Raw genomic sequence first — 26,844 nt, 5'->3', positions numbered from 1 at the left:
CACTTAAGCACAGGCTCACTTAAGGTGGACTGACCTTAAATGTGCTATTCTCATTAAGAGACACGGCACTCATCAGAGTTTTTGCTCTGCAATTAAACTAAGTTTGTGCTGCTACTTTTCAACCTGATCTCAAACATGTGGCCATCTTCAATCTGAAAGAAATGTACAGTACATCCATATCTGTCACAGAGCAACTGACGTATAAATCCTTGGTGCACACAGCAACATGTGTTCAATTTCCTGTCCCGCTTGTGGTTTTAAATATTGCAGTGAGTTTAAATCTGTGGAGCCACAGGCAACAGATGTTCACTGTAGTTCGGATAAACCTCAAGCCCTCCAACATAACCCTTTCATACTCCAGCCCCCATTATGCAGCCCCCGGTGAGGAGGAGGGTCATGATGGAGTGTCAGCTGACTCGCAATTACCCGCTCATATAGACTCCCCCCCGCACAGGGTGGGCTACTGTGTCTGACTGAATTAAGTAATATAAACAGTTTGAAAAGAACAGGCCTATGCAAGGCATGTAGCATGTTTCCCAGCCATACAGAATAAGAAGCAGGGAGTACATTTCGAAGTGCATGTGACATGACACTCTGGGACTTTATACCACACGCATTCATAACAACGGCTGTAAATCTATGATCATTTATAGAGCATTATATCCTTGATACTTTGTTTTGCCTTCTTCAGCACTTAGGTTCTATAAATGCTCAGTAGTGCATAAACAATTTGAGCTTAGTAGAAAACGGTCAGTTCTAGATGCACCTTCCAGGATCAACCCACCATTCTCTCTGGAAGCCTGTAGGAAACACTGATTGTGATGCGTCTACATCTGACAAGACAAGGTGTCATAGTTGCTCACTTGGTGACTTTTTTCACTTCCATTTGGTTCATTTCTAAATCTTCCACACTAGTTGACACCACAACGCAGTATACACATGTAATTCCTGCTTTTTCTCTCTTTAGTTGATTTTTCTTCTACACAGAAACACTGATCTGTCCAACAGATCGTCAACGTTAAGATGATTGTGTTACCGTTATACCACAGTTATCGTGGACATTGATTTGATCAGTATCATATTGTGACTCTGTGATGCCAGCCCTACCTTAGTGGTGATCTACCTGTAGCCAGGGGGTTCCACATTCCCGGACATTTCCATAACACAAAAGCAAATGATTCAAATACAAGGAAAATGGCTGTTTGAGATTGTGACTGGAGTATTGGTTTGTTGGCCTACTGAAACCTAAAAACTGCCCCTCATGCTTTTGCTTGAATGCAAATTAATTCAGTTACTAATATATACATTTAGCTTTGTACTAACAAAGCCAACTGGTTCGGGTAGCTCCAGTGTTTGCAATATTACCACAATAACCAGTAAGCCTCTATTGTATCATTCCAACTTATCTGTCTTTTAGAGTTATAACATTATAAGTAGATGTCACATATTTTTTCCGACAGGTTATACATGCTATGTAAGTTAAACTTATGTTAACTGACTTCAGTTCTGCAGTCACTAAGAACATTCACGCAATATCGAAGTGTTCCAAATAATTACGAATGTGTGTCCACCAACCTCTGATCTTGACAGTGGGGGAGTTGGGTCCAGCGGACTGCTTCCTCCAGCCCCTCCAGTTCTGACAGAGGCTCTCGGCCTCTGAGATGAAGGAGCACAGAGAGTCTTCTTCGAACCGGTCCGAGTCTTCGAAGGAGAACCTCTCCCCATCCTCCCACTCGGCAAACATCAGTTCCATTACATCCACTTGTTAACGGCCCGGAGTCCAGGGGACTGCGACCTGAGGCCACGGCCTTTCTTCAGAGCAGGAATGAAGGGGAAACCCGGCGGACTGTGTCCAACAGTCGGGGAGAATCAGAGTCTGAAGACTGGGGGAGGGGAGGCCACTAGCAACCAAAACACAGCTGAGAGGCTTACCGCTGGGCCGCACAGCTACATAATACAACTGGCCATGCAGTGATCTCCTCTGAATAGTCTGTAGGAAAATATGCACAAACAACTACGATTAAAAAGTATCTTTAAGTCAATTATCCTTTGTTAAGATGTGTTTTTTTTACTTATTTGAGGCAAACAACTAGTTTAGATGTATCGCGGCTCGGTCCATGCTGCCAGGCTGAGCTGTGGCTCCAGCCTGAGGGAACTGAGGCCCTCTGTTCACTGACACAGCCAAGTGTTTTTACTCTCACAAAGAAAACAAGAGTAACGTTTTACTATGCAAAACTACAAATGTCCACCCACTAACGGTATGCAGGCATGAAGGCGGGTACAACGAATAGCTGGCTAGGAATGGCAATGTGATTAAATCTTCCAAAAGTTATTTTCCATCATCCTCGTCCTACTCTGTCTATCCACCAGACTCCCCGGGTCTCTAGATGTACTGTTGTAGCATTAACAGTTACGCCAGTCCTTAACGTGCTTACTCTTATTTCAAAGATACATATGTTTTACTAATCCATGTGAAAAACACACGTAGCATTAGTAACATCGTTGTTCTACACGTACTTTGCGAGTTTAGTGTTATTATGCTGAGCTGCAAATAACATTTCACCGTTAGCTGACAGGCTAATTATGCTAATAGCGGCATCGTCTGATAACACAAAAGGCTGTCATCGACTGCGAACAACTATATTGAGGGTATATGTTTTCTGACCCGACGTCCAGTGTGTTTAGAGCGGTTCACCTTCGCCCTGCTCCCGTAAACTGCCTTATATTAGCTAAGCCTTGTGTATTAGCACCAGTCCAGAGAGCTAGCCCCCTATCGGCTAACCTGAGCTAGCTTGAGTAGCTGTTTGTTTACATGTACTAGTGATGATAACGCTTTACACCTTTCGAACTCCTATCGTAGACGCTTATTTGTATTGCATATCTTCTAGACGTTTGCATTTTCATAGGCAACAAACGGCTCATTTCTCGGCATTAACCCTCCCCTCCTAGCTCGATGTTGTTCTGTCTTTGTATTAGTATGGGAGCCTCCTCTCTGACGTTTGAAGCTGACAGCGATATATTCCTCCTTCAGCTTGCTGCTCAAGTCCTGATGAGTCCTTCACATCTCCTCCAGCCCGACGGACACCGGCTGTCCTAGCGTCTAGTCAAACGTCTCTGCCTCCAAATGACACCGGGATCCCCAGATGATTTCCCGTATTCCTGTCGTCCAGGATCTATTACTCTGCCGGGGGAAGATCGCTCACCTCTCGTGCAGCTCCTCCTCCACCAGCTGATCACAGCTTCCGGCTGCCAGCTCTGCACAGGCACTAGGGTTGCGGTCATAAATCCAAAAATCAGCTCCTAACGTCTAACCCTATCCTATAGAGAACCGCAGTGACGCGTCGTAAAACCCGGAAGTAAACTTCTTCCGGTTCCTTCGTGAAAAACCAATGCAAATTCTCCATAGGATTTTGGAAAATAGCTCGAAATAAGGTCTGTGGTTGACACACATTTAAGAGAGGGATCACGTTTTGTTCAGCCGGATAATTTCCACATGTCTACCCTACTTTTATAATTTGTAATCATAAATCTAGTCGCCAAAAGTGAAATGCTAACGTTATGCTATAAACCATGGGTCGGCAACAGGCGGCCCGCGGGCCATTGTTGGCCCGCCAGCAATAATATTTGGCCCGTAATTTTGAGAATCAAAAATAAAATATTATTTTGATTTTTTTTTTGATTTTTTTTTTTACAATATAGGACCGACACATCAGGGTTTCCGTTAGCCGCCGATCGATCGGCCGCCGGTCATTATCGGCCGCCGGTCATTATCGGCCGATATTCACTCTTAATAGTTTGATCGGTGCTCTCCATAAAGGCCGATCAGGAGAGCTGGATCTGATCGATATGGACATAAACGCGAGTGAAGTGTAACCGGACCCGAGAGAGAGATCAGATCAGCTGCTGAGTCTGATGGAGACACGCAGCTCTGCATGATCACCTGAAGCCCCGCCCACTGTTTAGCGAGTTGCATGAGAAACTGACGGGCTGTCAGGAGAGAGAGGGAGGGAGAGGGGAAAAGAGAGCATCTGTTTCTCCCGTGTTATTATTCAAAGTTAATGTAAACTTTTGAATAATGTACTTCATCTACTAGTAGTTTGTTTGAATGTAATAATTATGTTGTTTGTTGTTTGTGGAATCATTTATTGAAAAATGAATCTAAATTTGTTGATCTGTAACGATTATAAACTGAAGCAATATAAAAATGAGCCCCATTAACTGAGTTTTAAACATCAGCATATCCGGTCCTAGTCCGGTGATTACCTGCAAACGGAAACTCTGCTACACAATTCTTATTATTATTATTTAAACATGACCGGTAAGTTTCAAATTTGTCCTGTAAAATAAATTCTGTCCCGACATATCCGCTTACATTCATAATGTCAGCGGAGGGAGGGGAAGCGGCGCTGTGGAAGAGCAGAGTGGCGAGGGAGAGCTGTCATCTTCCCTTTACAAGCTTCAAACATGTATTTATCGTGTGATTTTGGAAATAAAAATGTCATATTCTGAAAGCCAAGACTTTGTTTATTTAAAATCAAACAAAACACCCGATCCCCGAAAAACTATTTTTTTACGCAAATCCACGTTTATTTTGAAATGAGCCGTTGAGACTTCCGACTGATTTCGATAGAGCGGGTCACATATGGCAAATGTGTGGTTGGGGGGAACCAGGTCAATTAAAGTACTTATTTAACTATTAAATACATTGAGTTTGAGTAAAATACTTGGTTACTGATTAATTTAGGTTATAATATATTAAATTGCAAAGCAAAACTGCTGTAATTGATTTATTTTGTCCTTTGGTATTTTTTAAAGATTTTCAACCTGAAAGAATCCTAATGTGTCCTTGAAAAGTTGAAATAAAGAAAAGGAACAAGGATTCCAGTTGTCCCTCAAGCCTCTCAAATGTGGGCAAACACTCAAATAAATGCCAAAAACCCAGAGAACTTGACAATACTTATCAGAATAAAATGTTAAATAACACTGCTACCTAGTTAATAACTCTACTTTACTCAGTGGAGGCTCGTCCATTGAGGAAAGGGAGGACCATCCTCCCTACAATTTCAGAGAAAAATAAATTTTGAAGAGAACAATAAATACACCTCAATTTAAAAGATAAGTCTGTTAAAATACAGATAATAGCCCTGGCTTTGGGACTGAAATGGGGCTAGAGAGGACGAGCCTGGGCGGGTCTAGCCAGAGGCTCTGGATTGGGCGCCTATATCATCAGTGAACCAATCAGCGGATCTGACTGCGCATCAGAGTGTTGATGGGGAGGTTTATCAGCGATATCAGAGTTTTTTCTGAACCGGGGAACAGGGGCGCTGCGCCCTCTTACCAAAATCAATTCCTTGAATTAGGCTTTGATTATGTTCTGGCCCGCCATCTTGCGGCTCAGCAAAAAATTGGCCCACGGCCAAACTTACTTGCCTACCCCTGCTATAAACGAACTACAAGCCAGTACAGCAGCATGGTCGCACGACTTCAACGTCACGCCAATTTAAGATCGTTTCAACTGACTGAAACTGCACTTTGAACACTTTAAATATATTAACATTTTCAACTGTATACCCCGTTTATCTAGGCCCTTTTTGTTTTGTTTTATGTATACATGTCACACTGTGGGAAACGATATTTCGATATTTCTGGATGTATAACACATGTAGCATTTTTTACAATAAAGCTGACTTTGACTTCCGCGTGCTTGCATATTTTAACAAAGCTTTTCATTTTAGCCACACTGAATTTAACTAGAAGTCATGGCTGTGTCAATTACCAGTCTGATATCGTTTTACAAAGATGACAAGAGTGGAGAGAACCACTACAAGTCAGGACACGTAAAACAGTGCAGCCTAGATGAAGGTGTGCTTACCGGTGTTGTCAGGGCTAGCATGAGGGACAAGGTTTATAGAGTGTCGGTGAGTAGTGATAGCAAGAATACCGTTAACCTAGAGTTAATTTATTCACATTAATTCCCATCAACAAATCCATTTTATGTGTCACATGAAATCTTTATTAGGCAATGCAAGTTTATTTATATAGCACTTTTCAACACAAGGCAATTCAAAGTGCTTTACAAAAAATGAAAGACATTAAGAAAATGGAATTTAAAATTAGTCATTAAAAGAAAAGCTAATAAAATAAACATTAAAAGAAAAAATACATGGATAAAAGTTACAGTGCAGTCTAAGATATGAATAGTTCAATTAAAAGCAGCGACAAAAGAAAAGTCTTCAGCCTGGATTATAAAAGTAGTCAGAGTTGCAGCGGACCTGCAGGTTTCTGGGAGTTGTTCCAGATATTTGGAGCCATAATAACTGAACGCTGCCTTTACCATGTTTAGTTCTGACTCTGGGGACAGGAAAGCTGACCAGTCCCTGAAGACCTGAGAGATCTGGATGGTTCATAATTTAGCAGGAGGTCAGAAAGTATCCTGGGCCTAAACCATTCAGTGCTTTATAAACCAGCAGCAGTTATTTTGAAATCTATTCTTTGACACACAGGAGGAAGCCAGTGTAAAGACTTCAGAACAGGAGTGATGTGATCCACTTTCTTAGTGTTAGTGAGGACTCGAGCAGCGGCGTTCTGAATCAGCTGCAGCTTTCTAATAGATTTTTTAGTGAGACCTGTGAAGACCCATTGCAGTAGTCCAGTCTGAAGATAAAAGCATGGACAAGTTTTTCCAATCCTGCTGTGACAATAGTCTTTTAATCCTAGATATGTTCTTTAGGTGATAGTAGGCTGATTTAGTAACTGTTTTAATGTGACTGTTGAAACTCAGGGTCAGAGTCCATGACTACACCTAGATTTCTGGCTTTATCTGTTGTTTTTGAACATTGCAGACTGAAGCTCAGCGCTAACTTTTATACGTTCTGACTTGGCTCCCAAACCATTACCTCAGTTTTATCTTTGTTTAATTGGAGAAAGTTCTGACACATCCAGTCATTGATTTGTTCAATGCACTTACTCAGTGTTTGAATTGGAGCATAGTCTCCTGGTGAAATGGCTACGTAAATGTGCTGTGTCATCTGCATAGCTATGGTAACTTATTTTGTTGTTTTTCATTATCTGAGCCAGTGGTAGCATGTAGATGTTAAGAGAAGAGGCCCCAAGATTACAAATATTACACACCAGAAAACACAGAAATATCCATGAAATAAACATACAGTAGGCTATAAACAATTAAAGGGATAATTGGGAAGGCATTACAAATGTAAATATATTTTAAATAATAAAACAATCCCACCACCACAGGTATCCTACAGGAGAAGAGGGAATTCTCTCCACAAAATGTGAATGCCCACGTGGAGAATGGAAATGCAGTCATGCGGCTGCATTAGCCATCTTTGCCATCCACAATTTCAGCTGCACTGACACCCCCTGTCAGTGGAAGAAGCCAAAGGCAGCTAAACGTACACATTCAGTGGAGGAGCTATTTCCTCCAACCAATAACTCATTCAACCCGCTGACAAGAGAGCCCACCTCCGAAGATCGTGACTGGCTGAGGGACAGACTCGGGGGCAGGTTCTCAGGAATTTCTTGGCTTCTCTCCCCGAGCCAGAAGAGGAACACTTCAGCTTGGAAACCACTTACTGTTCCTGAAATGATCAAATCTGTTAGGCATCAGGGACCTGAGGCAATTGTGGCAAGCATGGCATTGTCTGAGGAGCAACAGAGGGCAATTCAGGTGGCTGCCACTGGTCAGCGAACCAACCCAAACTGGCATTTGTTCAGGAAAGGAAGGTTGACTGCCAGCAACTTTGGAGCTGTCCTGAGGTCAAAGCGTGTGACTGCTTCCCTTATGTGCCAGGGTGCTAGGGCAACAACAGGCCCTTTGATGGTGTTTTGTCTGTACAGTGGGGGACTATGAATGAATGTGAGGGCGTCAGGGCATTCACCACTGCAACCCCAGAATGCAGGTCCATGAGTCAGGTTGTTGGCTCTCCCAATCAGAAGTGTTGGGGGCATCTCCAGATGGTCTGGTAGGGTCTTCCGCTGTGCTGGAGGTAAAGTGTCCCTACGGAGCCAGGGAAATGACAATTAGTGAAGCATTGCAAATCAAAGGCTTCTGTGTCAGTAAGGAGGAGAAGAAAACATTCAGCCCTGCGTGAGGAACATCCTTACTGGCACCAAGTGCAAGGTCAGCTTCACCTCACTGCAAGAAAGAAGAAGAAATAAAAAAATTGTGAATCGTTTTTAATTTACATTTACTCGCCTTTGCAATGTTTGGTGGTTGTTTAGAGTGTTAGGCTTCCTGTCAGCTCGTCTGTTGGGAAGATATAAAATATTAGTTCATGGAAGTCACACCGTCACATATAAGAGCATTAAGAACATACAGTACATAGGCTAAACAAAACATCTAAGATATAACCTTGCACTTTGTCTCGTGAACATTTTCACTATTTGACATTTTTATAGATGAAAATTGAACTAAAGAAATACATGGTAGATTAATCCATATTGAAAATAGGTGTCAGCTGCTACACTAATTATAATAGTTATATTTCTTAATTAATTAAGATAAGATATTATACTGTATTGATCCCAATTTGGGAAATGTTTGTGTTGCAGCAGCATAACAAGAAAAACAAAATCTAAGTTATTATATATACAAAAGTATGTGAGGGATGGAATATTAAATTGATATAAATGTAAAATGTACATGTGATTTTACATCCAAGAGAAGGTATGGAGCAGAGAGTTCTCTGCCAGCCAGAGGTGATTTGTTATTAGTCAATATGTCAAACTGATTTCCCTGACTACAATCTTTAGACACATGGTGAAACGTTATGCTGCTTGTACTAATTAGACTTATCATATAAGCAACACAGGTTTAATAGGGGTATTCATTATCTTTACTTATGTTGCGGTCTTTTCAGCAGCGCCATCTTCTAAAACGGGCGATACAGTCACTACCCCATCTTTACATTCACCTGACATGGACACAAATGTAACGTCAGCTTACCTCATGGCACGAATCCAGACTCTCCTTTGGAAACCATTGGCCGGGAAACGATTTAGAACGAGCACGTTTCATGGCAAAGACCTGTACTGCAAACCCGGAGCAAAGCAACAAAACCATTGCGTAGCTAACTAGTAGCGCTAGCTTTAGCTAACGTTAGCTAACGAAACGAACTGCCGAGTAAAATTGGAAAAACACTGGTAATTAATTATTCTATAATTTGTAAAACTACGGTGTTAAAAACGACAATTTCAAAAATACAGATTCTAATGGTTCAGATATAGATATACAGATACTAAAGATAGGCAGGTACTTGCTTTCAAGCAGAAACACAGGGGAAAACAAACTTAGCGGGAGTGTTTACGTGTTAGGCGTAATTGACGTACAACGGCCTCGACAATTTCTGTAGTCCTATTCTTTCACACACAGTGACGTCACGAGCTACCCACAATGCAACGTGCGCCATATATTCTTTCACACACAGTGACGTCACGAGCTACCCACAATGCAACACGCGCCATATAAATATATATAAATGCGCCATTTTCCTGGAGGTGCTAATATCCTGGAAGTGCAAATATAAACAGCTAGCTAACTAGCCAGGCAGAGCGCAGTAGGTTTTTTTTTCTGAATTAACGACCGAAGAAATCGCTGCATAGTCTTCGGATTACATCTCTGGACTTGAGGGGTGTGCTTTAGGTCGTTACCAGCGTAAACTAGAGCTGTGTGGGTTGTTACAGACTGCCTGCAAATGTATGGAAAAACGACAGTGGCCTTTGTCGATTTTGGCTGCATCTACGTCTAATTTCTGGAAACACCAGGTGAATACCCCACTTGTCACAATAATATTATCATGCCATTGCATATATGTGGTATTTTAGAGTTGACTAGATATTGATTAAGGCAATAGACTATGATATTCAGTACAGGAAGCTTAGCAACACCTAGACGGTGTACGGCTTGCTTGCACCTCGCGTACAACGGCGCATACCCGTATGTGTGTGTGAAAGATACAGGGTTGGGTTGTAACGGAATACATGTAACGGCGTTACGTAATCAGAATACAAAAATCAAGTAAACTGTATTCAGCTCTTCGCGTTACATTTGAAAAACGAGTAATCTGGTTACAGTTACTTTCGTAAACCTGAAGTGAATACATTTTGGATTACTTATTGGAATTATTGGTGGAAAGATTTCCTCTCAACATTTAATATTCATTACTAATAGGTACAAGCCGAATTCTTCACAGCCCACAAAACCTATTACCGCCGCAGATGGACCAAAAAAGCGTTTGAAAAAAAATCGCGGGTCCGCTCGCTCAGTGAAAACAATAACAACGAAACATGGAGGAACAAAAGTCTGCGTTTAAATCGCGTGTGTGTAAAGGTGTGTGTGGTTAAAACACATCAGCCTGTGGTTGCTCTTTAGCCTTACTAATGATTATTTCTGAAGGTATACACAGTGAAGGCGGTGCGTGAAAGGCGGTGCGTGAAAGGCACTGCGCGGCACGCTCGTCTTCTCAGAGGCTAAGTTAACCCTCCCGCTACCTCCTGGTGCTGCAGAGATTTCATGAAGTGAAGGAGGTTTTCCTTCTATAAAACAGCTGTGGGCAGCAATACTGTGAGTGTCACGGACATGAATTCATAGATCAAGGCAGACTGGTGCACACACTCTCCTGTTTTGCCAATCCGGTGCTTAAACAAATATAGCTCTACACCCCTGGCCGAAATGTCCTTAAAATGAAGTCCGAGTTTGACATTTTAATTCTTGTCCTGCCAACACTGGCAGGACAGAAGGTGACATGCCCGTTAAGGCGTGTCCCCTCACTCCTCACATCCCAAGCTGCATCCCCAAAAAGTGTATTATGTTGTTACAATCGTTTCAGATGTTATGTTTCAGGTTGTGCTCTTGATACGCCATTAAAACAGTAAAAACACGTTCAGTTTCCTTTGCTTTTTGTGTCTCCTGTTCACCAAAACATACCATCTGTGATGGAAAAAGAAAGTAATCCAAAGTAATCTAAAAGTAATCTGATTACGTTACTTTTTTAAGACACGTAACTGTAACTATATTCAGGATTACTTTCAGAGCCATGTAATCAGTAATCAGTAACTGATTACATTTACAAAGTAACCCTCCCAACCCTGTATATATATAAATACGGCCATTTTCCTGGAGGTGCAAATATCCTGGAGGTGCAAATATAAACAGCTAGCTAACGTAGCCAGGCAGAGCGCACTAGGTTTTTTTTCTGAATTAACGACCGAAGAAAATCGCTGCATGTCTTCGGATTACATCTCTGGACTTGAGGGGTGTGCTTAGGTCGTTACCAGCGTAAACTAGAGCTGTGTGGGTTGTTAGCCAGACTGCCTGCAGATGTATGGAAAAACGACCCTTTAAAGTGGCCTTCGGTCGATTTTGGCAGCATCTACGTCTATCTTCTGGAAACACCAGGTGAATACCCCACTTGTCACAATAATATTATCATGCCATTGCATATATGTGGTATTTTAGAGTTGACTAGATATTGATTAAGGCAATAGACTATGATATTCTGCTTGCACCTCGTGTGAAATGGCGGATACCGGAAGTGTGTCGCCCTTGGCCCAATACCCGTATGTGTGTGTGAAAGAATTCAGCCACTCGGTAACAACCATCGTTTTTCAGACACGTAAACTCTTCAAAATCACCAGTGGGGTCACTGCTGATGTATTTAATGTCTTAGAACAAAACGTGATTTATCTCTTAAATTTGTGTCAACCACAGACCTTATTTCGAGCTATTTTCCAAAACCCTATGGAGAAAATGCATTGCTTTTTGACGAAGGAACCGGAAGTGCTAAAAATGCTAACTTACTTCCGGGTTTTACGACGCGCCACTGCGGTTCTCTATTCCTTGACCTCTGAGTGAAACGTCACAGGGTTAAGGGATAGTGGATAGGAGAATTCAAAAGGACTTAGGAGAAGAGACTGCGGTGCTTTAGAGATCCGAATGCACTTTCACTATCCTGACGTGTTTATGATGCGCCAGCGGACGTCCATGAATGTGCGTCTGCTGCTGTGGGGAAACTATGGAAACTACAGTTTTTCTATACAGCGGACTACAACATGGATGTTTAATAAGAACGAGGGACTACTGTAAACTCATCTAGAGACTCTGCACCGTGCTCTGATGCTGTTGCTTTATGCTTTATGAACGGGGACAACAGAGAAACATATTCTTCATGACCAAAGTTGGAATTGAAATAAACAAGGAAAGTGAAACTTATGCTCGTCACCCCTCTCCCTCCGGTCCACATTAATACAAATGATCCCAATACGTATGATTGTATGAAACTATGAAAATATCTTAAATCAATACAATTATTATTATAACGTTAGTCCTTAACATCTATCACTGTGTATATCACCATTCAAACAATCTTTTAAGTTGAACAACCCCACACAGCTCAGTGAAATGTTGACTTTATTTGATCATTTCAGTAAAAGCTAACGTTCATATTTCTCTTTTTGATTATAATACTGATGAACGTTCAAAACAAAGCAACTTTGGCAACTTACCACATACTGTTTTAAGATGCTTAATAAGCACCGTAACTTTCATGATATCATTTCTCGGTCATAATCGTTTGTTTCCGTGAACGGCCCGACTGTTGTGTGACGGCAAATGCTGCGGCTGCAATGCATTGTGGGGCAGCATTTTCTCCTCTCCTTTCGGTTAGGGAGGTCCAGTGGTTCCTAAGCTAAAGGAGGTTATAAAGGAAGTTTGAAACCTCCTTTCCTATCATTCTAGAGAATTGGAACGGCACTTATCATGGCTGCCAGTGACGTACTTCCGGGTCATTTCACTTGGTTAGGAAGGTTCCTAAGCTAAATGGACTATTCGACTGCAGCCCGACTGCACTTTCACTATCCAACGTGTTTATGATGCGACAGCTGACGTCATAAATGTGCGTCTGCTGCTGTGGGAAAACTATGGAAACTACAGTTTTCTATACAACGGACTACAACATGGATGTCTAATAAGAACGAGGGTAAATTAATTTAGGGACTCTGCAAAATACAAATGTATTTATTATAAACGTTAGTCCTTACAATCTATCATTGTCATTGTCAGAATAAGTGAGAAATGAATAGCTGTCTAACAGAAGATTAAATCCATTTCTCACTTATTCTGACAATGTACTTAACCCCAAATAAAAGAACCCAATAAAAGAGTTGTTAAATAATAGGGAAGTCACGTTGTAATAACAATAACTCATCTCTCTCGAGTTTTCTTTTTGTGCTTTGCCAAAAGCCACTGTATCAAGTGTCCTATTAGAGTTGCCGTATGTAGTTGTCCAATATGGCGGACCATCTCGCACATGCGCACTGCAGATCGGGCATAGCTGCAGATCGGGTAGTCGACAGATATAACAAACAACAAATAGCGCCTGGGTTCCATTTTCACTCTCTCTCGTCGATCGAAAAGATGTATCGTAACAGTCCTTGCAAATGTACATTTCCATGTGATGCTCACAATAGGTAAATGAACAATGAACAGTGGTAGACAGTAACAAAGTACATTTACTTAAGTACTGTACTGCTCCACTCCCATTCAGGCAAATGGTGTAGGCCCAGGGGCTTCCCAAACTTTGTCATGCCAAGGACCCCAATATAACATTATCCTCTGGCGGGGACCCCCCCCTGTTGGCATTTTTATTATTACATTATGATGGAAATATGACAAATTAATCATACAGCTTAATACATTTTCTTAATATATATTTGTATTAATAATTAATAATCAGTTATTCTTCTAAAAAAAAAAGTGTATTTATCTTTTATTGGTCATTCATTACATTCATTGTGTCTTATGTTATAAACATTCTTAACACAATATTAAACAGTAATATCAACAGTAAACATATTTTTAAGTGATTTTCTGTCTTTATAATATTATATAATTTTGAACAGTAATATGAACAATTCATGTATTTTTTAGCATTTTGAAAGCTATTTATGCCTTTTTAATATTATATATCAATATTCAACAGTAATATTAACACCCACACAACGAGACCAGTCAAGTCCATTTGAGACTATGTACTCATCTAAAACTTGGAAAATGTCTCTTCATGTGGTCCTACCTTCCAGTGCTTTGCAAAATAATATTTCCTCAACAAAGTTGTCTTCTGAAATAAATCTGATGTATGCAAGCAATTCTGCGACATTTGCTACATCCGTGCTCTCATCCAGCTGCAGGAGCGGAAGTATTCACTTGCTCCAAAAGCTGAGCAGATACTCAGTTTCACTCTCAATAGCGGCAGCTCGATTCTGATTGGCTTGAAGGGCAGTCGTGTGATTTAAAAACAAAAAATATTAAAAGATTGGCATCAAAGGACACATAGATTGATAGATATACAGTTTATAATAACATCTAAAAAGAAGAAAAAAGAGAAAAAAGGTTCCCTCAAACTTTGCGTGACCCCCCTGGCGCCTGGCGGCCCCCCGGGGGGTCGGGGCCCCCACTTGAAAAACACTGGTGTAGGCTACTTTATACTGGCTACATTTATTTGATAACTTATAGTAACTTTGAAGATTCAGAATACTACAAATATAATCAAAAATGATTTATCATGTATTATTATTATAGATTAAGATAAAATGTTATTGATCCATAGTGAATTTCACAAACTACCCAGCAGTACAGTATATAATAATTTAAATCAGCTCCTCCACTTCAAGCTGTCTGAAGCAGAAAAGAAACTATTTAAGCATTGTGGCTGGCAACCTTAAAGTAACTGCTGTTACCAACTTCCATGCAATCAGTATTATAATCAAAGATATATATATATATAAATAACACTGACAGGCAAATGGTGTATCATCATGTACATATCATGATGTATCTTCTGACTTTTATTGTAGTATAGCTAATTGTATCCTCATTCTCCAATGCAGGAGTGTCAAACTCAATTTCATCGCGGGCCACATTCGCATAAAAGGTTGCCACTCAAAGGGCCGGTTGTAACTATATAAATAGTAATATACATATAAAATAATGTATTATATATACATTATTGCCTTTGAATTGGATTATTATCGGATAGGAGTATAACTTAGTAATTAACTACGATCTGAAAGCAGAAGTCCAGGCAAATAATTGCAAGTCTCTTCAGTGCGCATGTCACAAAACGTGATGCATTGTGGGAACATGTAGTTTAGGGCAACCTGCTTCTGTAAAGTGGCATGTAACCATATAATAAACGTATTATATTACTTTGCAGCTCTTGCGGGGCCGACATAAAATGAAGTCGCGGGCCGGATTTGGCCCCCGGGCCTTGAGTTTGAGACCCCTGCCTAATGGCCTGTGGTATGAAGGTACGAAATAAAGTTTTGCATTTTGCAGTAGCGGTAAAAAAGTGGTTTATTTATTATTATCCAAAGAACTGTACATGTACAGACAATACAAAAATACAATACTATAAAAATAGTCCAATAGTGTGCAATACAATAAAAAAAAAAAGTTTGCCACAACCTGTCTGTAACAAGAAATGTACTTACAAATCATTGAACTGTCTGTACAAATATTAGCCACATATTTACAAGTGCGTGAACTGTCTAAAGGTTTCATCTTCATTGGTCTGTTCCATTAAACACTTAAAAAAGCTCTTTTCCACCTCATGCAGGAAGATGGCAGCATATTACATGGCAACCGCCGCAGTCTGGGTTCGTAGACTTTTTGAATGGGCCGCAATTTCGTCATTAAGTTGACCCTTGCCAGTTAATTCTTCCAGGAGCATGCCAACATAGGAATAACATATTTTCTGGCGCCCCCCTGGCGGACTCATCCAGCATCCTCGCCTGGTGTGCTTCACCGGAAAGCCTTGGGGTGCTTGAGTGACTGAGTGTGCTGCTTGGCCCCTCTCCGAGTGGTGCCGGTGTGGACCTCTGTTCCACAGATGGTGGATTCTGCCCAGGGAGTGCAGGACCTTGACTCAGCATCAAAGAGCTCAGGTGCTGCTGGTCCAGGTTTCACTGCTGGTGCCATCGGAGGGTGATTCTGCAGCTTGTTTCCTTCTTAACATTTTTAAAGAAAATTCACAGTTAGTTGGATTTCATACCATGGATTCTTAAAACTGTTTACTAAGCATTCATAACAAAACAATACCCTGAAATGTGTGGTGTGCCATTAGTTGGGGTGTGGTCAAGTGTGAGAGGCAAATGGTAGACACATTGTAAGGTTTCAGCGTTAGAGTGTCTTTTAGTTTATTGTTTTGTGTTTATTCTTGTGACCTTGCATTTTATTTTGGTATTGACTCTACCATCTCTTTTCAGGTGTCTACAACTTCCTTGTCTTTGTGTGTCACCTGCCAGTTTGATTGTGGTCTCGTGCTCCTGATTGTTTTCACACCTGTGCCCCATTACCTATTGTTTCATGTCAGCAAGCTGAAACCGGTTAAAAAGAGCAGACTGGTCCCCCGCCTCCACGCCCCCTCCACCTCCCCGGGATCGTCGACGAAGGTCAAGTGTATACAGTGGATAGAATACTGTCTGAAAGGAAGAGGGGCAGAGGTAGACAGTTCCTGGTCGACTGGGTAGGGTATGGATTAGAGGAGAGGGTGTGTTCTGTACAAACTGCGAAGACCACTGAGACAAATGTACATTTGTGATATTGGGCTATATAAAATAAACATTGATTGATTGATTGAGTGTTGGATCCCAGGCAGCTTCATTGTGGACAAGACACTAATATCGGACTTTGACAGACAACAGTCTCAGGCTTCAGGGACGTCTGGAGACGTCCTTAAGAGGGGGGGGGGGTACTGTAAGGTTTCAGCGTTATAGAGTTTCTTTTAGTTTATTGTTTTGTGTTTATTCTTGTGACCTTGCATTTTATTTTGGTATTGACTCTACCATCTCTTTTCAGGTGTCCTACACTTCCTGTATTTGTGTGTCACCTGCCAGCTTGATTGTGGTCTCCTGCTCATGATTGTTTTCACCTGTGCCCCATTACCTATTGTGTGTGGTATATAGCCCTTCTCTCCTTTTGTCTTTTGTCGGTTCATCTTGTCTAAACACCAAGTCCATGTCTGTATTCCCTCGGTGTACTATGAGCAACCTAGTCGAACCTAGAGAACATTTGAGTGCCCTAGTTGATCCTAGTTATCTTTTACTTTGAAAAGTCTTTTGTAAAATAAAATATATTTTTGAAGTGAAAACTGAATCGTGCATCTGATTTTCCTGTGAGTCCTTCGTGTCAGAACGAACCGACCATACAAGATGGACTCAGCCGATTCAACAGCGTTAAAAGATGGCCTTGCAGGCGCAAGCAACACTCCTTCATCAACATAAGGAACAGCAATCAAGCAATCAAGGGGTCCAGGACTTAAATGCCCGTCAGCACAACTTCCAGTCTTCAGTGTCAACGGAGATAAATCACCTGGCTGAGAAGATGCGCAACACTTTATCGCCATGTCCAAGTTACCTACTGCCAAAGAAACAGCAGAGGCCATGTTGTCCCATGTGTTTAGAATCCATGGTTTTCCTAGTGATGCCGTTTCAGACCAAGCGGAGAGGATGAATCAGGATTTGGAGACCTGTCTGAGATGCCTGGTGTCCCAGAAACCTACCACCTGGAGTACAAGTCTGATTTGGGTTGAGTATGCGCAAAACACATTACCCACATCAGCAACCGGTATCTCTCCTTTTCAATGTGTCCATGGATACCAACATCCATTGTTTCCGGAGCTTGAGAAGGAGGTCACCGTACCATCAGCCCATGCTCTGGTTCGCCGCTGCCGATGGGTCTGGGTGGGAGTTCGCCATATGTTGCAGAGGAGTGCTATTCGCATGAAGGTATTGGCTGACCGGAAACGACGTCCGTCCCCTAAGTACAAGGTCGGACAACGAGTGTGGTTATTTACCAAGGATCTTCCTCTCCATGTCGCCTCCAGGAAGCTGGCTCCCCGGTTCGATGGTCCTTTTCCCATATCCAAAGTGGTTAATCCTGTTGCTGTCCGTCTATGTCTCCCAAAGTCCATCAAGGTCCATCCACGTTTCATGTCAGCAAGCTGAAACCGGTTAAAGAGAGCAGACTGGTCCCCGCCTCCACGCCCCCTCCACCTCCCCGGATCGTCGACGGAGGTCAAGTGTATACAGTGGATAGAATACTGTCTGAAGGAAGAGGGGCAGAGGTAGACAGTTCCTGGTCGACTGGGTAGGTAGGGTATGGATCAAGCGGCAAACTCTGGGGTAGAGCCGGGACGCCAATATGGAAGTGCCACACACTGCAGTTCATATATTGGCCGATAGGCGATGGCTGCAGAAAGGAGCAATTTCCATAGACCTCCATGTTAAAATGCCCAACTTTACAGCAGATAAAAACATGTTTCTACCCCTGGCTCCATACATTTTATTATCGATATAGTTAGATTCCACCTTCATGATTATGGATCTGTGAGTGAATTGTTTTCTAACACGACCCTTTTATTTATATTAGGTCTTAAAGTTTTTGCATAAATTAGGGCGTGGTCACATTGAGTGACGGCTCTGTGAAGTGACTGCTGCTGCTAGCTTCTTGTCTCTCTGCTACCTGCTCCGTGAAGCTACAGATGTAGCGCTTCATTTCAGACAATTTGAAACGCGAGGGCTGTGATTGGTACGTCAGGATTAGTGTGTTATGTCACGTTTTGTATGTCTTGTTTTGGGTGTTTTGCTGTTCTCCCTGTCTTGTTTTCCTCTTGGTTTATTGTCTTGTCCTTTTCCCTGTGTTTTTCCTCCTGTCGTTAGTTTCCCTGGTTTGTCTGATTGTGTTCACCTGTGGCCCTTGTGTTTCTCCTCCCCTGCCCGGCTGTTTCTCGTCTTGTGATTACCCCTCCCTGTATTTAGTCTTTTCCTGTGTTCAGTGTTGGTTCGTCTTTTGTTTGTGAATGAGTTCACCGGTGAGAGTTCTGTTTTGTCCAAGTTATTTTTATTTTATCCTTGAAATAAAGGCTTTTTTCAGCGTTATCTGCATTTGGGTCCTGCTTGCTTCACTCACCGTAACAGATCTGCCCTCGCTTAAGGGAAAACCTCCAGCTTGACTTGAGACCTCCCCCGTGATAAATAAATGTAATTATTATGAAGCCAGCTGCAATGGATCATTGATCCACCAGGGGCTGCAGTGGGGTTCCACACTGGAGCTCATGTGAAATAAAGTCAGATACAGTACGCTGGATGTACAGCGGAACTTTGTTAAGATCCATATGTATGGGCATAGATATGTCTCGTAATTATTTGTGTGAACATAAAAATAATTTGTGTGTAAATATGTGATTTGTAAATGTAAAACAACATCCACAAATGCATTTAAAAGATTTGCAAACTCACAATACATTTGCAAGTGTAAAAGGATCTGCAAATACGTTAAATATGTTCACAAATAAAAAAAAGATCTGTGAATATCTCTTTAACATTTACACCTTTCGATCAGGCATTTGTGAATCCATTTTGTATTTGTGGACCAAAAATGCGCTTGCGGATCTCAAATCTCTGTTCACGGATCTCAAATCTCTGTTCACGGATCTCAAATCTCTGTTCGCGGATCGTCTTTTTACACACACGGAATTTTGAGACATATTTTCCGCCGGTCTCGGCTAAAATCTACTCGTGTCACTCGGTTATTTTCGGAAACCACGTGATGGCCTGCTGATGACGACATTTCCGCATGATTTCAAAGTAAGAGCATGATGGTTTGTTTAATGCTCTGTTTTTGTATTATAATGAACAGCGAACGTTAGATGTATTCTTCATCACCATAACCCTGACCTAAATACGGTGCTTTTCTACAGATTACTTTATTACTGCACTGGTAAGGTAAATTAGGCCGATTAATAGATGTGAAGTGCTTTGTAACTTCGACCCGCTTGACTGAATACACAACAAACAATGAAGAAAGAGTTTTATCTGGGCTGTTTCGCTGCCAGCTGCTCCCCCGGGACTCGAAAGTGGCGTATAGCCTGCACTTCAACATCAACGAAAGTGCTCGATATATGCTGTATTGAACCAATAACACAAACTAACTGTATCACTATAACATGATGATGATGGTGATGGTGATGAAGAATGCATCTAACGTTCCGCTGTTTCATTATAATACAAAAACAGAGCATTAAACAAACCATCATGCTCCTTACTTTGAAATCATGCGGAAATGTCGTCATCAGCAGGCCATCACGTGGTTTCCGAAAATAACCGAGTGACACGAGTAGATTTTAGCCGAGACCGGCGGAAAATATGTCTCAAAATTCTGTGTGTGTAAAAAGACGATCCGCGAAACAGAGATTAGATCCGTATTGAGATCTGTGAACAGAGATTGAGATCCGTTGAATTACAGAGATTTGAGATCCGCATAAGCGCATTTTTGGTCCACAAATAAAAAATGGATTCACAAATGCCTGATCGAAAGGTGTAAATGTTAAAGAGATATTCACAGATCTTTTTTTATTTGTGAACATATTTAGCGTATTTGCAGATCCGTTTTACACTTGCAAATGTATTTGTGAGTTTGCAAATCTTTTAAATGCATTTGTGGATGTTGTTTTACATTTACAAATCACATATTTACACACAAATTATTTTTATGTTCACACAAATAATTATGAGACATATCTATGCCCATACATATGTCACGGATATCATACTCTGTGCTAAATAAGAGACATGTAATCATTTACAAAACATCACCATGTTGTTATTTAACAAAATAATGTTGTTTAGTTGAAAAAAACGAACCGGAGGAAATTAATTAAAATAAATTTAATCATCATCTTCACCACGATCATTTATGTTTATGTTCGCCGAATTGACATGAAATCACTGACACATATGAATATACTGTATTCAACTTCATTAAAACGTTATTAACGTGCCTAAACTCAGTAATTCATTAAACATATTTCTATTTTAATGGAGCCTCGTCGGCAGATCAGGATCCCAACGCGTAGCGGAGGGATCTTGAGCTGCATGAAGGGTGTTATTTTCCCCATAAGGAACAAGTCGCTGCAAATTATCCCGCTTATTACATGGCCACATTCTCAACAAAGTAACGACAGGACTCCCAATATTAATTGAAATGCTTTTATGGATTTAGAAAATGTTTTTATTGATTTAAAAAATTGTTGTATGTTGTGGTGACACGTTATTGGACATAATTCACCTTGCTTATTGTGTTGCCACACGGACCCTTTAGTGGGGAACACCTGTAGCTTTAGCTGCCATTCCTGCTAGCTCATCAGGCAGAGCAGTGCATGTGTTAACCTCTCTGAAAGTAATGGATAATAAAGATTGGAACTCCATTCTTAATACACCGCCTCCGACTCTCTTTTCACGGCACTACACTGATGACCCTGACTTTTCCGAGAAAGTTTCCGGAAAATTAACGAACATGGCTGAGCGCGATGTTTTCATAAAGCTGCCGGAATTCTGGGAGCACGCCGCGGAGGCATGGTTCGCACACGTGGAGGCACATTTCGCCTGCCGACAGGTCCGTGACGGGGACCTAAAATACTACCATGTGGTAGCAGCGCTGTGGAGCTCCACGTCGTCCAGGTTGGTGGGATTCATCGCAGACCCCCCACATCATGGCAAATATGAGGCGATTAAGGCCCTTCTCCTTAAGACATTTAGCTTATCTGCTAAGGAGAGGGCCCGCCAGATACTTGACATTCAAGGCCTAGGAGACAGCAAGCCATCCCAGCTAATGGAGAAAATGCTAAATCTGCTAGGGGGGGGAAGATCCCCGGATTTTATTCACGGAGATTTTCCTGCGTCACTTGCCTCCCCGGGTACAGACGGCGCTGGCCAACACGCCTGTCACGGAGCCCCGTGCTTTGGCTGAGGAAGCGGATCGTTTTTTCCTGGCTACGAAACAGCCCGGGGCAGAGACGTTAGCCGCGACGATCAGCGGCCCACCGGCAGTCAAGAAAGCGTGGCGGAGGCCGGACACGGCTGTGGCTAGCCGGCGTGGAGACGCCGGAGAGTGCGTTTACCACGCACGTTTCGGGACAAGGGCGAAGAGATGCATCGCTCCGTGCAGCTACAAACCCCCGGGAAACGGAGGGGCCGGCGCTCAGTAGTGGCTCTGAGCGTCGGCGGCACGTGCAGGGCTCCTCTTCGTCAGCGACAGCGTTTCGGGGAGCTTGTTTCTGTGTGACACGGCGCTCAACGGAGCGTATGTTCCAGCGTCGAGTGAAGACGTCGCCTGTGGGGGGCACGGACCGCGATTGACGACGGCTAACGGCAGTCCCATTCGCACGTACGGCGTGAGGCCTATGTGTTTGTGCATCGGTGGACAGCGTTTCAGCTGGGATTTTGTGACAGCGGACATTTCTTTTCCCCTCCTCGGAGCGGATTTTTTGTGTGCTCATGGACTCTTAGTGGACGTTAAGAATAGGCGTTTGGTTGATGCCTTAACGTTTTCTTCCCTCATGTGCACACTTGGCAGCGCAGCGTACGACGGGCTGTCAGGCTCGCTGTCAGGTGCAGACACGTTTCTCAGACTGTTGGCCGAGTTTCCAGACCTGTCGCTACCCACCTTCTCTGCGCTTACCACTAAGCATGGCGTGGAACACCACGTCACTACCGGGGGGGCTCCTGTCTACGCCAGGGCCCGGCGGTTGAACCCTTCTAAGCTGGCTGTAGCGAGGGCGGAGTTCGCAACCATGGAGCGCCTGGGCATTGCCCGCCGCTCCGACAGTCCTTGGGCTTCCCCCCTGCACGTCGTTCCCAAATCGAACGGCGGGTTCGGCGGATTACCGCCGACTCAACGACGCCACTACGCCTGACCGCTATCCGGTGCCGCACATTCAGGACTTTTCGGCGCATCTGGCCAGTACGGGGGTGTTTTCCAAGGTGGACCTGGTGCGTGGATACCACCAGGTGCCCATGCACCCCCTGGACATTCCCAAGACAGCAGTGATAACGCCTTTTGGACTTTTTGAGTTCCTGCGGATGCCTTTTGGACTCAAGAATGCCGCTCAGACGTTCCAGCGCCTGATGGATTCGGTGCTGCGGGACCTGCCGTTTGTGTTTGTTTACCTCGATGACATACTCGTCGCCAGCGCTTCAGTGCAGGAGCACCTGTCCCACCTCCGAGCCCTTTTCACACGGCTCAACGAACACGGATTAATCATCAATCTGCAAAGTGCCAGTTCGGGGTGTCGGACATCGATTTCCTGGGGCACCGCGTCACCAATGGGCGGTGCGACACCTCTGCCAGCGAAGGTGGAGGCTTGTTGCGGCGTTTCCTCGCCCGCTCACAGCCCGGTCGCTCCCGTGAGTTTCTGGGGATGGTGACTTTCTACCACCGTTTCAACGCCCGGGCCGCACACATCATGCGGCCCGCTGTATGAAGCGTTGAAAGGCAAGACCCCCGTCCAGGAGATCGACTGGACAGCAGAGGCGGACGGCGCTTTTTGCTGAGGTCAAGGACCGCGTTGGCTCAGGCGGCTTTGCTGGCACACCCATCATCTACGGCTCCCATCTCCATCACCACGGACGCGTCAGACTACGCGGTCGGCGCAGTGCACGAGCAGTGGGTGGAGGGCGCTTGGCAGCCGCTCGCCTTTTTCAGCCACCAGCTGACGCCTAGAGAACGCAAATACAGCGCCTTTGACCGGGAGCTCCTCTGACTTTATTTGGCCGTGCGGCACTTCCGTTTCATGCTGGAAGGCCGTGAATTTACGGCGTTTGTCGACCACAAGCCGCTCACCTTCGCCATGTCAGTGGCGGAGCCTTGGTCGGCACGTCAGCAGCGGCAGCTGTCCTACATATCGGAGTTCACTACGGACATTAAGCACGTGGCTGGCAAGTCGAACCTGGTTGCTGATTGCCTCTCCAGGGTCGTCATCGGTGCCGTCCAGTTGGGCCTGGACTATACTCGCATGGCGGCAGACCAGGTCACAGATCCCGGCGTCCAGGCCCTGAAGGTGGAGAGCGCGGGGCTGCGCTTGGAGGACGTGGTGTTCGGCGACGCGGGGCATTACTCTCCTGTGTGACGTCTCTACGGGCCTGGCGCGGCCTGTCGTCCCTGCCAGCTGGAGGCGTCCTGTGTTCGAGGCTGTGCACGGCCTGTCACACCCCGGCGTTAAACCTTCGGTGCGTTTGGTAGCGGCGAAGTTCGTTTGGCAAGGACTGAAAAGGGACGTGAGGACTTGGGCCAGGGAGTGCGTGGCTTGTCAACGCGCTAAGGTGCACCGCCACACGAACCTGGTCCTGGTTGGTCCGTTGCCTTCCTCTCAGGGGTTTTCCTACCTCCTCACCATGGTGGACAGAATGACCCGTTGGCCGGAGGCGGTTCCGCTCGTTTCGACATCAGCCGCAGACGTTGCCCGGGCCTTCATTGCAACGTGGGTGTGTCGTTTTGGCACCCCGTCAGACATTTCCTCAGACAGGGGCTCTCAGTTCACGTCCGAGCTCTGGAACGCTGTGGCAGGCGGTTTTGGGGGTTAAGCTGCACAGGACTATCGCTTACCACCCTCAGGCTAACGGCCTCTGCGAGTGCTTTTCATCGCTCCATGAAGGCGGCCCTCAAGGCCGGCCTTACGGACGGTAACTGGGTCGACAAGCTGCCCTGGGTGATGCTGGGCCTGAGGACCGCACCTAAGGAAGATCTGCAGTGTTCTACAGCGGAGATGGTCTACGGTCAGCCGCTGAGAGTTCCGGGGGATTTCCTCCCAAATGCATCGGCTCCCTGGTCGGCGTCGGCCCAGCGGGCTTTCCTGCGTGACGCTGCTGAGGCCTTTGCTCCGATCCCTACTACTCAGCACGGTACTCAGGTGTCCCAGGTTTCCCGCAGAGCTCCGCTCGGCGGAGCACGTGTTCATCCGGCACGATGCGCACAGAGGCCCCCTGCAGCCCCCTTATGATGGACCTTTCCGGGTCTTGGAGCACGGGGACAAGCACCTGGTGGTCGACCTGGGTGGCAAGGCCGAGCACGTCTCGGTGGACCGGGTGAAGGCTGCTCACCTGGACTTGGACCAGCCTGTGGTGCTGGCTCGACCTCCGCGACGGGGCCGGCCTCGTCCCCTGTCACGGATTTAAGACCTGTTGTTCCGGTCCCTCCCCTTCCGGGGGCCGCACAGGCGGGAGTCACTTTTCCGACTCCCGTGCTCAGGAGTCGTGGGGGTCGGCGTGTCGTTCCTCCCCGCCATGCTGATTTTGTTTATTTGTGAATTCTGGGGGGGCTTGTGTGGTGACACGTTATTGGACATAATTCACCTTGCTTATTGTGTTGCCACACGGACCCTTTAGTGGGGAACACCTGTAGCTTTAGCTGCCATTCCTGCTAGCTCATCAGGCAGAGCAGTGCATGTGTTAACCTCTCTGAAAGTAATGGATAATAAAGATTGGAACTCCATTCTTAATACACCGCCTCCGACTCTCTTTTCACAGCACTACAATGTATTGATTTAAATTGACATGCATCCGCTAAGAAAAATAGTCCGTTGTTACCGTTTTTTAAACAGTCTGAATGAACCGGCAGCTCTCAGCTGTGTATTTACACAACTAATGGCCCATCAACCACAGCTCTCTCCCCCCCTCCCCCCCCTGATCTTTCTTCTCCAGCAGCTAAATTAACTGTAGGTTACTCTGAGCGACAAGCTTACAGTTAGACACAACACTGTCATTGCAAGTGACCCTCAGTTAGTTGACTTTTATGTTCAACTGCTAAATTTGTTACTGATAAAAAAGGGCTTCTACTGTACCTTATTACCTTAACACTAGAACCGCCAGAGGTTTTTGTATAGGCCTACCTAAAACCGTCAAATCACGCTATTAGAATGCAATTTTTAACAACATAGGGTGCTACATAACACACTTTCAGGAAAAGTCACGGACTGGGAGACGTTAATATTTTATTGAAAAAAAGTTAGGACACACAACACACAAATTGACCCAATTGGCGGTTCTAGTGTTAAATAAACTCACTAATTAATTAAACCAGTTCAATACGCATTATTCTTATTCTTATCATTCTTTATGAGCGCAGAAATAGTCTTAAAATCAGACCTGTTTTTTAAATGAAATCTGACGGCAGGCAGTTAGCTCTGATCACCTATGATAAATGTGGTAAAAGTATGAGCATAACAAATAAAGAAGTGTAATGTAAACATTTACATTATTATTATGATTATTTAATATATAAAGACGATATATTATTGAATTACAAGATTAGATATACTTTAGTTGATCTAAAATATTGATGTGTTCAAATGCTCTTCAAAACACAACTGCAAGTCCATGACACTTGTCTTTCTGTATTTGTGAACATCTCCTGGTTAAAACCTGAAATTGAAAATCTGGCAACGCCCTCTTGGAAAATAGTGGGAGGGCTTAACATTCCTCGATACTGGTCTTAGGCAGGTCGTAGGCAGGAAGCTGTAAACTGGAGTCTGAAATGAGGTGCTACATCTGTAGCTACAGGGACTCTGCCTGGTCAGTTCATCCAGGAAACACAACTTGAAGCCGGCCGTGGTTGTTTTGTTCTTCATGCTTATATATCGGACTATTGTGACTCGCTCTGCGGTTGAAACAGACGGTGCATGAATGCGGTTTTGCGGCAAGTGAAATTCGAGTGCTTTATGTATGTGTTAATGATTTTAATCAGCTACGTAATGAATGTTAAGGCTTGGGTTAGCGTGTAAGCGAGTGGTAGCTACATCGGTGCTAACGATGCTAATCGTAACCTCCAAGTTAAAATCATAGACTGTATATATAAAGGTTAAAACTAAATAGACAAGTGTTAAGCGTTAAGTGGGATAATACTGTAGAACAAACGGCTTCTGTTTGAGGTTGATAAAATAAGGTAATCCTTGTAACTTAGAGAGATATTTTATTATGTAGGTAGGAATTGTATGC

General features: G+C 43.8%; 1 protein-coding gene across 4 annotated transcripts in view; it reads right to left on the bottom strand.

Moving 5' to 3' along the window:
* The window catches only part of zswim8 (zinc finger, SWIM-type containing 8), a 47,599-nt gene extending 44,333 nt beyond the window's left edge, over positions 1-3,266 (bottom strand). For 3 of the 4 annotated variants that reach the window (XM_034239714.1, XM_034239713.1, XM_034239715.1), the window contains exon 1: positions 1,576-3,266. In XM_034239714.1, coding sequence (XP_034095605.1) covers positions 1,576-1,753 — 178 coding nt within the window. In that variant the 5' untranslated portion in view covers positions 1,754-3,266. The remainder of the gene's footprint in view (positions 1-1,575) is intronic. The other variant, XM_034239712.1, reaches the window with a different exon arrangement.
* Positions 3,267-26,844: the final 23,578 nt, after the last annotated feature.

The sequence above is a fragment of the Gymnodraco acuticeps genome, unplaced genomic scaffold (genome assembly GCF_902827175.1).
Source record: "Gymnodraco acuticeps unplaced genomic scaffold, fGymAcu1.1, whole genome shotgun sequence".
Lineage (NCBI taxonomy): Eukaryota > Metazoa > Chordata > Actinopteri > Perciformes > Bathydraconidae > Gymnodraco > Gymnodraco acuticeps.
Note: the sequence above shows the minus strand (reverse complement) of the source record. Positions and strands in the feature narration are given on the sequence as shown.